The sequence below is a fragment of the Mastacembelus armatus genome, chromosome 15 (genome assembly GCF_900324485.2).
Source record: "Mastacembelus armatus chromosome 15, fMasArm1.2, whole genome shotgun sequence".
NCBI lineage: Eukaryota > Metazoa > Chordata > Actinopteri > Synbranchiformes > Mastacembelidae > Mastacembelus > Mastacembelus armatus.
This window is the reverse complement of record NC_046647.1, coordinates 13,149,831-13,165,512: the sequence shown is the minus strand read 5'-3', so window position 1 is coordinate 13,165,512 and position 15,682 is coordinate 13,149,831. Positions and strand designations below refer to the sequence as shown.

Sequence of the window (15,682 nt, the reverse complement as noted above, 5' to 3'; positions counted from 1 at the left end):
GCAACTGTGTGTGTGTGTGTGTGTGTGTGTGTGTGTGTGTGTGTGTGTGAGAACAGAGACCTCCCTCCACTGTGAGCATGAAGACTGAAATACTGATCTGGAATAGTAACTGCTCCCTCAGGCTCTGTGTTCAACATGATATTTTTAGGCTGTTGCTCTACAACACCTGGCTTCAACAACGTCTCATGCACAGTGAGAAAAAACTGAGGTGCTGGTCTGTCATCCCGCTCAGGAACGGTTTTAAAACCTGGAACATTTGCAAGAAAGGCGTAAGCATTTTTTGTTCTAGAACAGTACAGTCTCTGTTTGCTACTTTAACAATCAAACTGTTGATGCAGTCATCAGTGTACAGTATTTTTTGGCCTCGTGGGTCAAGATGAGCAGATGAGATATTTGAGGTTTCATGGCCAGATTTATTTCATCCTGGTAACTATGCTAACAACTGCAAACCAAAGAGATATGTGCCAAACGTTAATACAAGAGAAGTAGCTTGAATTAGAATGTCTTATTTATGATTTTGGTATAATAAACAGAACTAGTTAGAAATTTACAAGGATAAAATAAGCAAATGAATTTCACAGACAAATGTACCGAGTAACAGGTTGTACTGGTTTTGTTCTATTATAAGACCAAGAAAGTCCAGCAGGTAGTCACATTTAAGAAGCTGGAACCAGTGATGGTTGGTATTATTGATTAAAAATTACTCAATGAATTAAACACTTATGGAAATAGTTGCAGATTTTTATCTGATTAATGTTGCAGCTCGAAGACAGTATATGGTGTTTTAGTCTACATCTACACAGCTTGGAGTCGATAACAATGGTCAGATGTTATTGCAGTTTTTCATTAAGTTCAAGGATGTGTGTGTTTCTGTGCAGTAAAGGTGAGACATGTCCTCCTCTGTGGTGAAACCTAGAAGTAAAAACCCATACACAGCAGTACAGGTAGACCCAGACAGTGATTACATCACACCTGGAGCACTAGACCTGGAGCAGCTGTTCTGGACCGGCACTGGGGCTCAGTATGCACATGTCAACCAGGTGTGGCCCAATATTTACATCGGGGATCAGTGAGTAAATTCATGTAGAGATTGTTTCCCAGTTGTGCAGAACTCACGAAGACAGCTTCATACCTAGCTTGTGTGTGAAAACAGGAAAACTGCTCTGGAGAGGCCTGGACTGAGGGATCTAGGTATCACACATGTCCTGAATGCAGCAGAGGGGAAGTGGAATAACGTGCTGACTGGTGCTGATTACTACAGTGACATGGACATACATTACTATGGGGTAGAAGCTGATGACAAACCTACCTTCAACATCTCTCAGTACTTCTGCCCTTCAACCCAGTTCATCCACGAGGCTCTCAGCCATCCACAGAGTAAGGCCTGGAGAAAATCAAAACCTAAGATCATTCTCTGAAAAGGAAGTTGTTTTATTGATGTTTGTTCTAATGAATCTCTATTGTTCCTTCATTTTGTTCTAGACAAGGTGCTGGTGCACTGTGTGATGGGTCGGAGCAGGTCAGCGACTCTGGTCCTGGCATACCTGATGATGAAACATAATTTAACTGTAGTGGATGCTATTGAGCATGTGCGCCAGCATCGTTGTATACTGCCCAATCGTGGCTTCCTAAAACAGCTCAGAGTCCTGGACATCGCATTACAAGAAGAGAAGCTGAGACAAAAAAGAAAACTTCAACACCAATAGCACGCAACAGAGATGACATATGTCAGTGTTTATCACTTCTCAGGTATTCAACAATGTTCTTTATGTCTATTTAACTATTATATCCTATTATGCCACAACTGTCATGTAAGTCTCTTAAAAATGTTGTGACGCTAATGACGTAGCGATGTTCTTCAACATGAATGTTGTAAATAACTACCACCAATGTAGGCCAAAACTGGTAGTGATCAAATTGGCTATTCCACATCGTAGAACAAATAGAAATGGCCTGGCACAGATAAGAATAAAATGATCATATCTAACCTGGACCCAGAACTGCTTGTATCCAGCAGCGTGATTGTGATTCTGATAAAATGTAACGACTGACTGCTGGGTTGCAATTACTTCCAGTTCCTCAGATCTGCCCCTTTCTGAACCATCTTACATCAAATCGTCCATTTCAAAATTTCTTAAGGAGTGAACTGTTTTGTTTTCATCTACATATTGTGCATAATTAAAATTGTTCACAGAATGAAAAAAAAAAAAAAAAAAAAATCAGTTAATATAAAATAGAACAATCACAGAAAGTGAAAACACCATTAGGTCAACCTCATGTTTTATTTGTCAGATTTTAGCAATTTTATGGCTTTACACAACTTGACCACTACTGAGAACAGGATAAAACATCATCTAAGGCTTTTTGGTGTTTCTGAAAATAAAAAGAAACTGGCAATATAACAGAGACAGTATGCATTATTCTAATACTAACAGATATACATATTTCAAAACATCTGTCGTGCTAATCAAAAAACTGCATGCCATCCTGCATATTATCTACATTTTATATTATCATTGTTAGAGTATGTTTACAGTCATAATAGCTGTATTCAAGTATTCAGTGCTGTGCAGACCACAACACAAACTAGTAAATACAGAGGGTTTGAAATTTTTGGCCCCTTATCACACATGTGGCCCAAGCCTGAATTTGGTTTAGGTAAAATCTGATGAGGGGAAATTCAAATTCCCATTCTATTTAAATCTGATATAGAAAATCTGAAAGTCCTGCAGCTGGGTTACATACTTTACAAAAAGACCAAAATGCACCCAGAAACAACACAGACCACTAATTCAAGTGAAAAAAACAAAAAACAGGAAAGGTTATTTTCAATGCCCGCTATATTCCTGACTGAGAACATTCAAATACTATGATCTCTTTGTAACAATACCAACTACATGTATTTTTAGAAATATAATGTGTCCATATTTACCCCCATTAGCCACCTGTTGCTATCACTGGTCTGCCTCTGAATTTCCCTGTACAGACAAGTGCAGGTTCATGTACCACCTGTTAGACTTTGCTCATCACGACTTCAAACTTGTTAACATTTACAGAGAAAGACAAAAGAAAAGGCATTCATGACTACCAGCACATGTGCAAAAACAAAAAACAAAAGATAGCATAAGAAAAAACAACTTTCACTTTCTCATAAAAGTAACTTGTGAATATCATTGACACAGTACAGTTGACATTTGCCAGTGATCACAGGACTTATGGGGCAGAGGCTTTGACACATTTAAAACATGTGGATATTTGGTTTCATAACAGGCCTGTTAAATTAAAATTCTAAACTTAATCATCAATAATTAATCTTTAAAAAATTAAAACAATTACTGCACATTTTGATGCAGTATCCAAAATGTTCCTTAACGATATTATATTTGTAAGTCCAGTGTTTTGTGTAACGTGTCCTCCCATTGTGGAATTAGCCCGTCATGCTTTAATCCTGTCTCCAGAAGGAGGAAGGACTTAGATGTTGAATAGATGTTATCACAAGTGCTCGCAGCAGTATGATGGGTGTCAACAGTGTTAAAGCCAAAATACACTTAAAAGCAATCCTTAAAACAACTTTCTATGAAAACACATTTTTTTCCTCACTTAGATGCTTTATGTAAAGCAAAATATCACATTCCCTTGTGTTATCATGACTCCTTTAAGTTCATGAATATTTGATCAAATCCATGCTTTGGCTTCTTTGCTGCATGATCCTCTAGTGGCCTCCAGTGGAGAAAACAGGAACACATCAGGAGGCACCCAACCAACAATGGGTTAGAAATTATGTACTTATGAATGGAAATTGACAATCAGTTGGTGGTGCTAGGTAGTATTTGTATAAAATAGTAGTTTGTAGGTCAGAGTTGTGCATGTCAGGGTGAGTGTGAGGTTTCAGGCTGAAAGAAAAGTTATCCAGGAGTCTTCAATTGAAATCTGGGTTTTCAGGGAAGGTACAACCAGATTGCCTGATGATGACGTTGGCAGCGTAGTGTGCTGCCTTCACACACTGATTCGGTGGTTTTTCCTGGACCAGCTGAGATAAGAAACCTGCAGCAGAAAAGAAATTTTTTTAAAAAGACACAGGATAGATGCAAAAAAAAAAAAAAAGGAGTGAAATTAAAAAACAGGAAAACTTACCTCCTACAAAGGCATCACCTGCACCGTTTGTGTCAACAATGTCCTTCGGGTCGATTGGTAGTACAGGGAAAGTCTCAATCTTGTCACCTGAAAACCCATGAGAGGAAACATATTTGTACATCATAACTCTGCAAAAAGCAAGAAAAGAAAAGAAAAGAAAAGAAAAAAAAAACTCTTACTAAATTCTTACTTAGGGCCATAACAGTTTCTTCCTTCCCCTGGGTCAGCACTACAATCCTCTTTCTCTTTTTGTTGACTTTGGGTAAAGACTGGGCTTTCTTGGCAATTTCCTTAAGATCCTTGGTCTACAAACAATATAAATATTAACACAAAAGTTAATAAAGCAAAGACATGAAATATGTAGCCACTAACATACAAAATGAAACGACTTATCCACTTACCTCAAAGTCTTGCTCTTTGGCAAAGGCAGCAGCCTCCTGGGGAAACAAAAAGTCATGCTAATCATCAACACCTGGTGGACACAAAGCCCTGCAGAAGTATGTGCAGCGAATACGTAGAGTGTCTGAAGTCTGGCTTACAGTCTCATTGCCGAACAGCACGTCAACATAGGGCAGAACCTGCATGAGGTTGTCCTTGAAGACCTGGCAGATGAATGCCGCAGAGAGGTTCAGGCAAAACAGCTTGTTATTGTCAGATGCATGCTTTGCCACTTTTAGAATCGACTCCAAAGAGACAGTCAGGAAGAAACCCTGGAAGAAATGTATGACACTGGGTCAAGCCCGGCCTGCTTTTTATATTGAGATGGGGTCTAAAGAATCAGATAGTCAAGTCTTGAAGAGAAACTGCACTGGTATCTCTGGAAGTAAACAACACGACACACATCATGGTTTGTTAACAACTACTACTCACAGCTATATAGTAGACGTTAGCTTTTTCCACCCACTTCCAGTTTTCTTCTAGGTCTAGATGTTTATCCTTTTTATAACAGTTAGCAGCAGCCAGGTTAGCTACCAGAGACCTGAGAGGAGGAAACAAAAAAAAAAAAAAAAAAGAGAGAGATGAAGAGTTACAGATGGATTAGATTATAGTCTACATAAAATAATTATTTTAATTAGCCACCTGTTATCTCCAGTGATGCAAGCAGCACAAGTCCCTGTGGGCTCTTCATCTTGCTCATAGTAGTGGGCATCGATGTGGGCCTCCTCAGCCTTCTTCTTCAAGATCTCTCCAAACTTATCTTTGCCGATGCAGCCAAAGTATGTGCCCACTTTATGGGGTTCTTGGATCATCCACTACAGACAGACAGAGAGCAGGTCTGATCACCATCAGATGATGCTCACACGATAACTCTGATCACTAATGGCAACATTTTATAGTAGTAATTGACAGAGCAGTGATGTGGTGACAGTTTGTTTGTGACTAACCTGCGCAATCTTTATTGAGTTCTGTGTGGCTCCTCCAGCGTGGTACTCAACTTTGAACTTCTTCACTAGCTCCTCAAATCTACATACAAACATTTAATTCATGAGTAATTTTTCCAAAAGGAGATTCAATGGCAACCATAAAGTCTGTCAACATTAGCACCCCTGTTGTATGTGTGGTGATGGATGTGGCATGACAGCCAGTGACCTCATCTGTTGTCAGAAATTACTCTTTGCAGCATGCAGCTTCATATTTCTCCCTGGTAAAATATACAATACATGCATGAGTGCTCATTTATTACACTATTTGAATAACTTATGCCTGTTATGTAATGACTTTGAACAGCGCTTTCATGTTCTGTTTACAGCTAAAGCATCTCTAATTTGCTGTGTTATGATGTCTAAATATAGCACTCACATATGTGTTTGTGTGGTTTATTTGAGTGTTAGAGACAATGTGCTCAAACATGTCTCTGGAAACTACACCAGGCCCACTACTGTGGAAGGTCCTGAGACTGAGCCAGAGGTTGCAAAGGGGGAGACATCTGGGAGGTGGAGAAAAAAAAAAGAAGTGGGGCTGACTGTTGTTGAAAGAATCTCACTTTTCATTATCACTCTACAGTTCTTAAACATAATTACACATCTGCATGTATGAAATGTCATCCAACCTAAAAAATGTTTACAAGTGTAAATGTGAATATCTTTCATTATAACAACCCCTACTGCCAATGAGAGTCACAATAAACTAGTATAAACCTCTCAGTCACATGCTGCTCTCTTATCTCCTGCTGTTAAATGTTTGTTTTTTTGCTCTATTCTCAAAAGGACTGGGAGGTGAAGTGTCCTGGTTTGCTATTGGCTAAGGTCGTCTATCTGTATCTGCTGCTTTGCCATTGGCCATCTATAAAGAAACAGAGGTCATTAGTGGTGATTTCTGCTGTGTGCCTGTGCCTGTTTTGACCAGCCGCACTAGAGACAGTGGGAAGCAGACACAGAATGAATTCAGACATATTACTTTTTTCCTTGTGCAGACTACAGACCTAATTAAGTAGATGTCTAATATTTCTATCACAACTTACATTCGACAGGAAATCTTACAATATAGAAGATACTAACAGTGCTTTGTGTTTGTCTTCTGCCAGGATCTGGTCATTAGGTTTCAGAGCGTACCTGCAAATAATTAAAGAAGAAAAAAAAGGGGGCATCAGCTTCTCCAAGTCATCAGGAATGTGCAAATCAAACCCTCCTGTTTATTTTATCCTCTGCTTTATTCCTAAACAAATATCACAAATTGGCACTCATTCAAACATACAAGTTAAGGATCTGAAGTATGTTTTTGTAGGAAAGCACTGCAGACATAATGGTAATGCTGCCAAGTAGGTTGGTCACTCCTATGGAAAATATGATTCAAGAAATTATTCTTCTATTAAATCACAGAAAATAGCTTTAGGAAAATGTGAAAAAACTTTTATTATCCACCACCACAAACTCAAAACAAAAAAGAATATGTTGGTCAGTAATGCTTAAACAAGTGTAGTTTCCCCAAAAGCCAATTACAGGTGTAAGACACAATTCTAGTCATTCTTACTAGTGTAAGTAAGAGCGAATTAGAGCTGTGGTTGGCTGGTTTAGCTATAATCCTGGGGTTTATGCAAACTGTCTCAGTGTGGACTCTGAGCTGGAACTCAAAGGAGCCCTTTGCCCTGGTCAATTTGCTGTGACAGAACCAGACAAACTGATGTGTAGATTTATGCTGTTAGTGTTCACTAATTCAATAAATGCAGCATAAATTAATAAATAAAATAATTAATAAATAAATATATTAAAATACCTGAATTACTGGTACACAGGTAAGGATTTCTACTTTGCAGGAATACTATCATCTTAAACATCAAGTGAAGTCAAGTTGAGGGGCTGCACAAAACCACTCATATCTAATAATTAGGCTAAGAGTGCCAAGCTACACATTAGTGCATAAGTGCACACAAGCAAGCAGTGCAGGCAGTACATAAGACAATGTACAAGACAAAGGCACATTTAAGGACAGTGCAGTGCCATCCATGTGTTGTAAGCTAAAATGCAAAGTCTGGCTCAGACACAAATTAGCACCATTTGATCCAGAGTGGCTGCTGCAAGATGTTACTGTCCCACCATCTGGGACATCAACTAGAAATGTTGAGTTACGCTGGGTTTTTTGTGCTCTACCCACCGCAGTAAAGGCTTGGTCAATGTCAATTAACTACATTAAGAAATGATCATTAAGAAATACTCCTTCTTAAATTGATAATGTTCGTGTTCAAATTGTTGTTACAGGTGTTTATTAAAAACGGCATGATCATGAAGAAGCTGAAGTTAGTGGTGGGGAAGAACTCTACAGTAATATACAGCACCTCTCTAATGTTAACCTTTGAACAAAAACTGGCCATTGTCAATTTCACAAAGGAAGGATTTAATGCAACACAACACAGTGTATCTGCTGGACATAATAGCTCTGCTGAGGCTGATTATTAGACCGCCCTGCAGTTTCACATGCTCTGGTCTCTTGTATCATCATTATCTTGTATCCGTATTGATCAAATTACATCACAGAACCTCCTTCTCTTACAGTCAGCCTGTAGCAGTGGTGACTACACTCTCATTAATGTCCATATTTCACCTGATCGGCTCCTTACTGTGCTTTATATAGTCTTAACAACATTAGGCATCACACCTCTAACCAAATAGAACACGACGAGTAAAATAAGAGAAGGAATTTAAAGATCCATTTTTTTGCTTATATACAATTCCAGGGTCAACAGTGCAATGTGTTTATTAATGTTTAAATAATTTAAGTGAACTTTTGAGTCACCAGTGCAGTCCTTTAACTTACTTGTCCAAGAGGTCTTTGTCCACTGTTGCGCAGATGTCCAGTAAGGGGTTTCCCATCCCAAAGAGTGAATTAGGGCTGCAAAATAAAAGGCAAAGTGTTAGAACGAGAACAGCTTAGACAGCATAGATTAAATGTCTTTCTGTTTTACATTTGTATAGCTACATTAACTCAACTGGCATGACAGTAATAAAGGGAACATCTTGCAGAGGCCATGTCCTCCTGGCCTTTAGATTTTGAACCTGCTCTTGGTTGGTTGGTTCATTAAGATAGGTTGATGTATCTGTGTTTGAGCAGCCTGTTCTTTTCTGGGGCAAACAGTTGAGTACATATCCTCTGGAACTCATCTTACCCATCAGTAAGCAGTTACCGTTGGTGGTTTCGCCTGCAGCTGTTGCTATAAGCAAATACTAAATGTAACACTGCCAAAGCACCAGGAGATTATGGTGGCAGAACCCTGTTGCCGCCCTTATTCTTGCATGATAGTGCTTGATATCAACACAGCCTTGTCAGTGTTTCTGGGAACCCCCCAGGTGGAACGAGTCTTTGATTACAGTCGCCCTGCCAGATGCCATCTCCACATGAACATATGCTATCTTTTTTATAATGCATTTAGTGCAGCACAATGAGGTAAAAGGGAAGAAGGCTTTTGAGAAAGAGGAGAAACATGCAGACGCTCAGCAGACATGAATTATCCTGCTCATTGAACAACAGAAAATACATCTAGCCAGCAGGTGACACACCCTTTGTATCATTTCCTAAAACACACATCTTCCAGGATGCAGTCAGAAGATCACTAGGCTGGTGCAACCAATTACACTGACACCAAGTCTGCATTTAATTCAGTTCTCCATATATCATCATGGTCTTACCTCACAGCAGACATGGTGTCCCTTTGTGTACCAGACCTGTTGAGCAACCTGAACCGGCTCAGAAAGAGCTCAGCATACAAAAACTTAAAAATTTGAGCTCAGCTCTAAAGCATATCGATCTTCGCCTGCAGCCACAGCTCCTCCTACTCGAAACTGATTGGAGGCATCAGATGGAGGAAGGGCCAGGAGAGTCTGCCTCTCTCCGGTGATTGGCTCGTCTTGCAAAGTCAAGCCTCGATTAACTGTCTTTTGAAAGCACATTTACTTCGTCAGAAATATGCTGATGGCAGATACCATATCAATACAATAGCCGTTTTCATCTTATCTGAATAAGTGAAATCGCCGAATGACGCCAGTCTGATTTATTCAAGGAAAAAGGCACCAAAACACTGCACATCCCCGGCCACGTGACCGGCTCGGATTTCACTGTTTTGGCTCCCAAAACCAGGCCAGTTTTCTCTGCACCAAACAGGGGAGCAAACCCTGGCACGGAATAATGAAAGTATTTCTTTCTGCAGCTTTGAAACATGTAGGGGGAGGTGGTTATCTAGACAGATTTAGATTAGACATGAGCACACCTATCGAAACAGAAACTCTGGAGTTAGCGTTAAACGACGTTATTAGACAGCAGCAGCGTCTGAAAGCTCACGACTAACTTCCGTACAGAGCTGAAGACTACCGCCACATGGAAAGCCCTTTCACCAGCAGTCATAAAAGACAACTAGCGTTAGTTATACTCCCCGACTGCGGCGGTCACATTATCATTAGTTAATCGTTTCCAGACACCCGACGTTTTAACCTCACCATTTCATACACGCATTCATAAAGCATCCATGTTAACACTGTAAACTGAAGGTTTCACTTAATTAGCTAGCTAACGTTCAAACAACCCAGAGGAGCGAGGTGTGTGTGCCCACTCAGCAAAAACACAGTTAGCTAAGCTTTAATTTTTTATTTTCACCTTAATTTGGCTGGAGTCTTTTTGGTCGGAGTGTCTGCCTCTCCATCCTCCGAAAGTTTAAGTTTCTTTGCCTTTGGTTCTTCAGAGGCCATGGCTAACGGAGCGGAGCACGCTGACACACTTTCACCGGCAACAAAATGCGGCCGAGCTAAAACCGTCCACCGGTTGGTCGCCCCGGGTGCAGCCTGGCAGGCAGCCGTTAGTCCTCCGAATGACGTAATCACGGAGCTCCACCAATCAAACGCCTCGCATGCCTGAAATGTCCCCACCTCCTTTCTCAGCAGCGGCAGCAGCAGCAGCAGCTGCGGAGGAGACAGGTTTATTTGTGCAGTAGCTATAAAGGTAAGACTCACCAAGGACAAGGCGAGATATAACAACACACTGGAAATATTAAAACATAATGAATGCTATAAATAGATAGGATAGAGTTCCCTTGGTGAAAAAAAAAATCAGTAGTCACAACTTAATAATGAGGTAGTTAATGTGTCGTGAAAAAATAATAACTACGAGATAATAACCCATGATCACAAGGTAGTAAGGTGAAGGAGAAGAGTTAATAGCTGTGGCCATAATAATGGCTGATTACAAAACAATCACAATCCACTGCAGCTCTGCTGATGACCAGCTACTACTCGCCACCCTGATGTAAAACATCTTTAATATATATTTAGCGCACATGTGATATCATTGCCAAAGGATTTTTCAAATATCGGTACAGCACCTGTCATAGTGGCCTACATACACAACTTTATTCACTCTATATTAAACAGCAAAACTAAAACAAGCACATAAAAAGAGCTTGACCACAACATAACCTATATCGCATGCCAATATATGCCATAGGAATATTTTTTCTGAATGTCACAAGAGCGGCTCCATAAATACACGTGGAAACTTAAACAAAGTTAAATTTATATGTGGGATTAGCTGCAGGAGACGAGGCATGACCGTGGGAATAATGAGGCGAATACCTGCACGACACAACTCAGGGCAGGAAAAGCCAAGAAGTCACACGCAGTACCGGCGAGTAGCTGCCCGAAAACATTGCCTGCTTAGAAAACGTCAGAAACTTTGCACTGAAAGCGCCGATCAGGTTGACTTTAGAGTTACTTAACACTTAAATTGCACGGTATATATTTTAACACATAACTATATGTATGTAAATCTCATCTTTTTGATTTGTTCATATATGATCAGAGCTTTTTACGTGCGCATAGATCTGCAGGCGAGTCTCCAGCAGCTCATTCAGTTTTGCCATATCGGCACCAAGGAAAGTATTCCTGCACAGTCAACTGGAGTTAGCAGGTAAAAGTTTAATCAGGCCTTGAAACTTTGTATACAGTATCTCTTATTTGGAGCTTTCCTGTTGCTGTTCTCCAGTATATTTATTTTTAGCATTAAGATGCAGATGCTAGAAATGTCCGAAGTTGCCAGTCGATTAAGGTTGAAGTTAGTTTGGCTTCTTGACAGTAGGGAAATGTTGATAACAAGAGACTCTACTTTACAATTATATTTGCTCTGCTTGGATTAGTGGATACATGAGGGACAGATGTTTTAAAACTGCTGATGTAATGTCACTCAGAAACAACCAGAGTAACAGCAACAACAACAACAACAACCACAACCACCTCTTTGTTGCAGCTGAGATGATCCACAGTCTGTTCCTGATTAATCACTCTGGAGACATCTTCCTGGAGAAACACTGGAAGAGTGTCATCGGCCGGAGTGTGTGTGACTACTTCTTTGAGGCGAAGGAGAAGGCAGTGGACCCTGAGAATGTGCCCCCTGTCCTGCAGACCCCTCACCACTATCTCATCAGCATATACAGGGGCAAGCTCTTCTTCCTCTCAGTCATCCAGACTGAAGTCCCTCCACTGTTTGTCATCGAGTTCCTTCACAGAGTGGCAGACACGTTTCAGGTGTGACTGAATCCCGGGTTTGTTTGGTCTGTGGTTCAGGTTAGACCTAGTGACCTGGAAAGTGCCCTGGTGTGGTTTATTGCAATTCTTTGTTAGCAGTGTGGTTTATTGCTGACAAACAAGATGTGCTAGAGCTGAAAACCTAATTTTACAATGAAAAATGCCAAATATCCTCTAGTTCTTTGCCTTTGTCAAACATCTGCTATACAAATATGATTTTTTATTTTTAATCCTTACTTTTTTTGTGAAAATTTTCCTTATGGGGCTTTGAAAATGAATTTAAATGGGACCATATGAGAAGTTTGGATATCAAAGATTGTACCTTACAGACTTGTGACACCTCTGATGAGGCATTGCAAGTAGGCACTAGTTTGGGAAACATTGTTTTATATGATAGGAATATATTTAGTATTTTATTACAGTTTATAGAGACCATGATTAAATTGTCAATTCAAAACAAGAATTGTATGAAACAGTATTGAGAAATGGTTAGTAGTTGTAGTTCTAATATACACTGAGATACATGTGATCCAAGTCTTAATATACTTTGTTAAACTGAGTTGTAGGGTGTCTGGCCTGGTGTAACTGTCAAATCTAATCTGATATTCTACCAAAGCCATAGCTACCATAGCTTGTTTCCTTAGTATAACAGGTATTTTTGTCGACAGGACTACTTTGGAGAATGTTCCGAAGGTGTAATCAAGGATAATTTGGTGACGGTGTATGAGCTGTTAGAGGAGATGTTGGACAACGGCTTCCCACTAGCAACAGAGTCCAACGTCCTAAAGGAGATGATCAGGCCTCCCACCATCCTGCGATCAGTTGTCAATACACTCACAGGTAAACAGAGGTCACCTGTCTAGACTTTGTCAACCCCTGCATACTTATTATTGCTAAAGCAAGTTTCAAATAAAATCTGCAATGTTTGTGTGCACATGAATTTTTTTTGCCTTTGTTTTGTGTATTTTGCAGGAGGGAGTAATATTGGTGACACATTACCAACGGGTCAGTTGTCCAATATCCCATGGAGGCGGGCTGGTGTTAAGTACACCAATAATGAAGCATATTTTGATGTCATAGAGGAAATAGATGCAATTCTGGACAAATCAGGTACCAACAGCTGCTTGATTGATCACCATAGCTGAAGACTGCTTTCATGGAAGAAATGTTGGTTGTAATTGGATTTGGTTGCATTTCAAACATATTTGTATTTCCTTTCAAACCTTCCTGTTCAGGGACAACAGTATTTGCAGAGATCCAAGGTGTAATTGAAGCCTGTGTGAGGCTGACTGGGATGCCTGACCTGACTTTGTCCTTTATGGTGGGTTCATGTTTTTCTCTCCATGCTTTCATGGGGTCTGTAGCTCTCGTGTAAAATTCACACACTGTTGCTTATCGACAACAGAATCCTCGTCTTCTCGATGACGTGAGTTTCCACCCTTGTGTGCGGTTTAAGCGTTGGGAGGCGGAGCGTGTTCTCTCTTTCATCCCACCAGATGGAAACTTCACACTCATGTCGTATCATGTCAGCTCTCAAAAGTAAGCAACTTTATGGCTTATTTCATAATTAAATAAAAAAAAAAAACAGAAAACATGAACAAATTTGTTGCTGGGTTATCTTGTAAACACAAGACGATTGCGGCCTCATTGCTGGTCCCAACTATTCCATGTCACTGAGGTCAACTCTTTCTGTTTTCTCTGTCAGTCTTGTGGCCATCCCAGTGTATGTGAAGCAGAACATCAGTTTCTTTGAGACGGGATCTTGTGGTCGCCTGGACATCACGGTCGGACCCAAGCAGACCATGGGGAAGACAGTGGAGGGCTTAATGGTCACAGTCCACATGCCTAAAGCCGTGCTCAGTGTCAACCTCACAGCCACACAGGGAAACTACACCTATGACCTCACTACCAAGGCAGCCACCTATATACATTATAATAAATGAATAAGTTCCAAGCATTTTGTTTTATTGTGTATTTTGAGCATGTCTTATGTTTTTGTAGGTGTTGGTTTGGGACATTGGGAAACTGAACCTCCAGAAGCTTCCTAACCTGCGAGGCAGCCTGAGTATGCAGGTGGGAGCCCCTAGGCCTGAGGAGAACCCCTCACTCAACATTGACCTGAAGATACAACAACTTGCCATATCTGGTAAACTGAATCTACTCTGTCCCTTTCTTCCCGTTGTTTTTCTTTAGCTTTGTTGTTATGGTAGCAGCAGTACAGTGTTTGCTGTCATGCACGTTCTGGTTAGAGCTAGCTATTTAATTTTGTATTTTAAGTAATTTCTGACTTTGCTTCTGTCTCCTTTGTGCAGGTCTGAAGGTGAGTCGTCTTGATATGTATGGAGAGAAGTACAAGCCATTTAAAGGGGTCAAATATCTGACCAAAGCAGGAAAATTCCAAGTGCGGACCTGAGTAATGACTATCACAGTCCAAAGGTCAACAATCCAATGTGCCAAATAGTCGGTGAGGTCATCACCTCTCTGAGTCAGCTGTCAAATAAGTCTTACATATCCTCCAGCTCATTGATTTGATGAATGATTTTGCTTTCTAACAGTTATTTATTATGTGTTTGGCATTACATAAATGTAACTGGATAGTATTTGTGGCCTGTAAAGGGAAGCCTTAATAATCAAGGTGAACTTGTTAAAGTGCTATTAGTTTATATCCAGTTTATATGAACCATTCCTTAATTTTTCAGCTATTTCTGCATATATGTTTTTGTTTTATCTAACACTTTCTGAGTGTTGCCTGAGGGGGATATTTTGGTTTTAAAAGGGACACTCACAGCTCACAACCTTGCTCCTGACTACTATACTGTCCTACTTGCATGTTGTTGCCTGAGAGTAAGCAGCTATGCCTTTGAAAACCTATTTTTACATAAATGACGTAGCCAAGTTTTATACTTATATATCCACATATATACATATGTTTTTTTTTAAAAATCTAGTATCTGCTTTCTGAGTAGCAGCAGTGCATTTTGAAGCACTGTCTTTAGTGCAGGAATTTTTGCACATATTGACTCTTTAATGTGGCCTTGTAAGGGTACGTCAGAGTGCTTTGTAAAGCACACACTACAGCACAAACTTCATTTTGGAGGCCTGAGAGCTAACAAACACAGGTTGAATTATGGAGGGTGTGTAACATTCCTCAGTGCCTAGAAGTGAAGTAATGATTCAGGCAGTGTGTTAGGGAACAATTGTGTAAAAAGCACACAGGAATAGCCAAGCCCCTCACATAATCTTGAAGGCAACTTCTTTTCTCAGCACAGCATTTGCACAATCAATTGTCCACATGGAAAATACTACTTAAAGCTCTTGTGTGTAGTTGAATCTGCATTGTAGTGTATACGATGTCTTATAAAACCTTTTAAAATGTCTTGGTTTTATGTGCTTCTTTCTTATACGTTGCCAGGATAAACCTTGTTAAATAATTATAATTAATTATTATAAGATTACAGTGAAAATGATCACATATATTAATATCATTCTCTTATTCACTTATTCTGATTACTTTGAGAATCATTTACTTTTTTATCTTAATTCTTGTT

The 15,682-nt window shown here is 39.9% G+C and overlaps 3 protein-coding genes across 5 annotated transcripts; 2 read left to right on the top strand and 1 right to left on the bottom strand.

The window, feature by feature from the left end:
- Positions 1 to 116: 116 nt before the first annotated feature.
- LOC113131557 (dual specificity phosphatase DUPD1) lies at positions 117 to 2,402 on the top strand. The gene is made up of 4 exons (XM_026308951.1): positions 117 to 269; positions 879 to 1,069; positions 1,154 to 1,377; positions 1,483 to 2,402. The coding sequence occupies exons 2-4, from the start codon at positions 891 to 893 to the stop codon at positions 1,704 to 1,706; spliced, it is 627 nt and encodes a 208-aa protein (XP_026164736.1). The 5' UTR covers positions 117 to 269; positions 879 to 890; the 3' UTR covers positions 1,707 to 2,402.
- Positions 2,269 to 10,406, bottom strand: adka (adenosine kinase a). Of its 2 annotated transcripts, none has more exons than XM_026308919.2 (11): positions 10,216 to 10,406; positions 8,386 to 8,460; positions 6,633 to 6,686; positions 5,520 to 5,598; positions 5,215 to 5,387; positions 5,005 to 5,113; positions 4,674 to 4,844; positions 4,536 to 4,571; positions 4,325 to 4,439; positions 4,135 to 4,221; positions 2,269 to 4,044 (listed from the first exon to the last, which is right to left on the bottom strand). In XM_026308919.2, the coding sequence occupies exons 1-11, from the start codon at positions 10,305 to 10,307 to the stop codon at positions 3,920 to 3,922; spliced, it is 1,116 nt and encodes a 371-aa protein (XP_026164704.1). In that variant the 5' UTR covers positions 10,308 to 10,406; the 3' UTR covers positions 2,269 to 3,919. The 2 variants fall into 2 exon arrangements, with proteins under 2 accessions (XP_026164704.1, XP_026164705.1); XM_026308920.1 differs by lacking the exon at positions 10,216 to 10,406 and adding an exon at positions 9,255 to 9,356.
- An 856-nt stretch (positions 10,407 to 11,262) lies between these two features.
- ap3m1 (adaptor related protein complex 3 subunit mu 1) lies at positions 11,263 to 15,511 on the top strand. 2 transcript variants are annotated; one of them, XM_026308911.2, is made up of 10 exons: positions 11,263 to 11,308; positions 11,413 to 11,520; positions 11,857 to 12,134; positions 12,803 to 12,974; positions 13,107 to 13,244; positions 13,370 to 13,455; positions 13,540 to 13,673; positions 13,840 to 14,047; positions 14,136 to 14,280; positions 14,447 to 15,511. In XM_026308911.2, the coding sequence occupies exons 3-10, from the start codon at positions 11,862 to 11,864 to the stop codon at positions 14,545 to 14,547; spliced, it is 1,257 nt and encodes a 418-aa protein (XP_026164696.1). In that variant the 5' UTR covers positions 11,263 to 11,308; positions 11,413 to 11,520; positions 11,857 to 11,861; the 3' UTR covers positions 14,548 to 15,511. The 2 variants fall into 2 exon arrangements, with proteins under 2 accessions (XP_026164696.1, XP_026164697.1); XM_026308912.2 differs by lacking the exon at positions 11,263 to 11,308 and adding an exon at positions 11,317 to 11,344 and having other exon boundaries at positions 11,433 to 11,520.
- Positions 15,512 to 15,682: the final 171 nt, after the last annotated feature.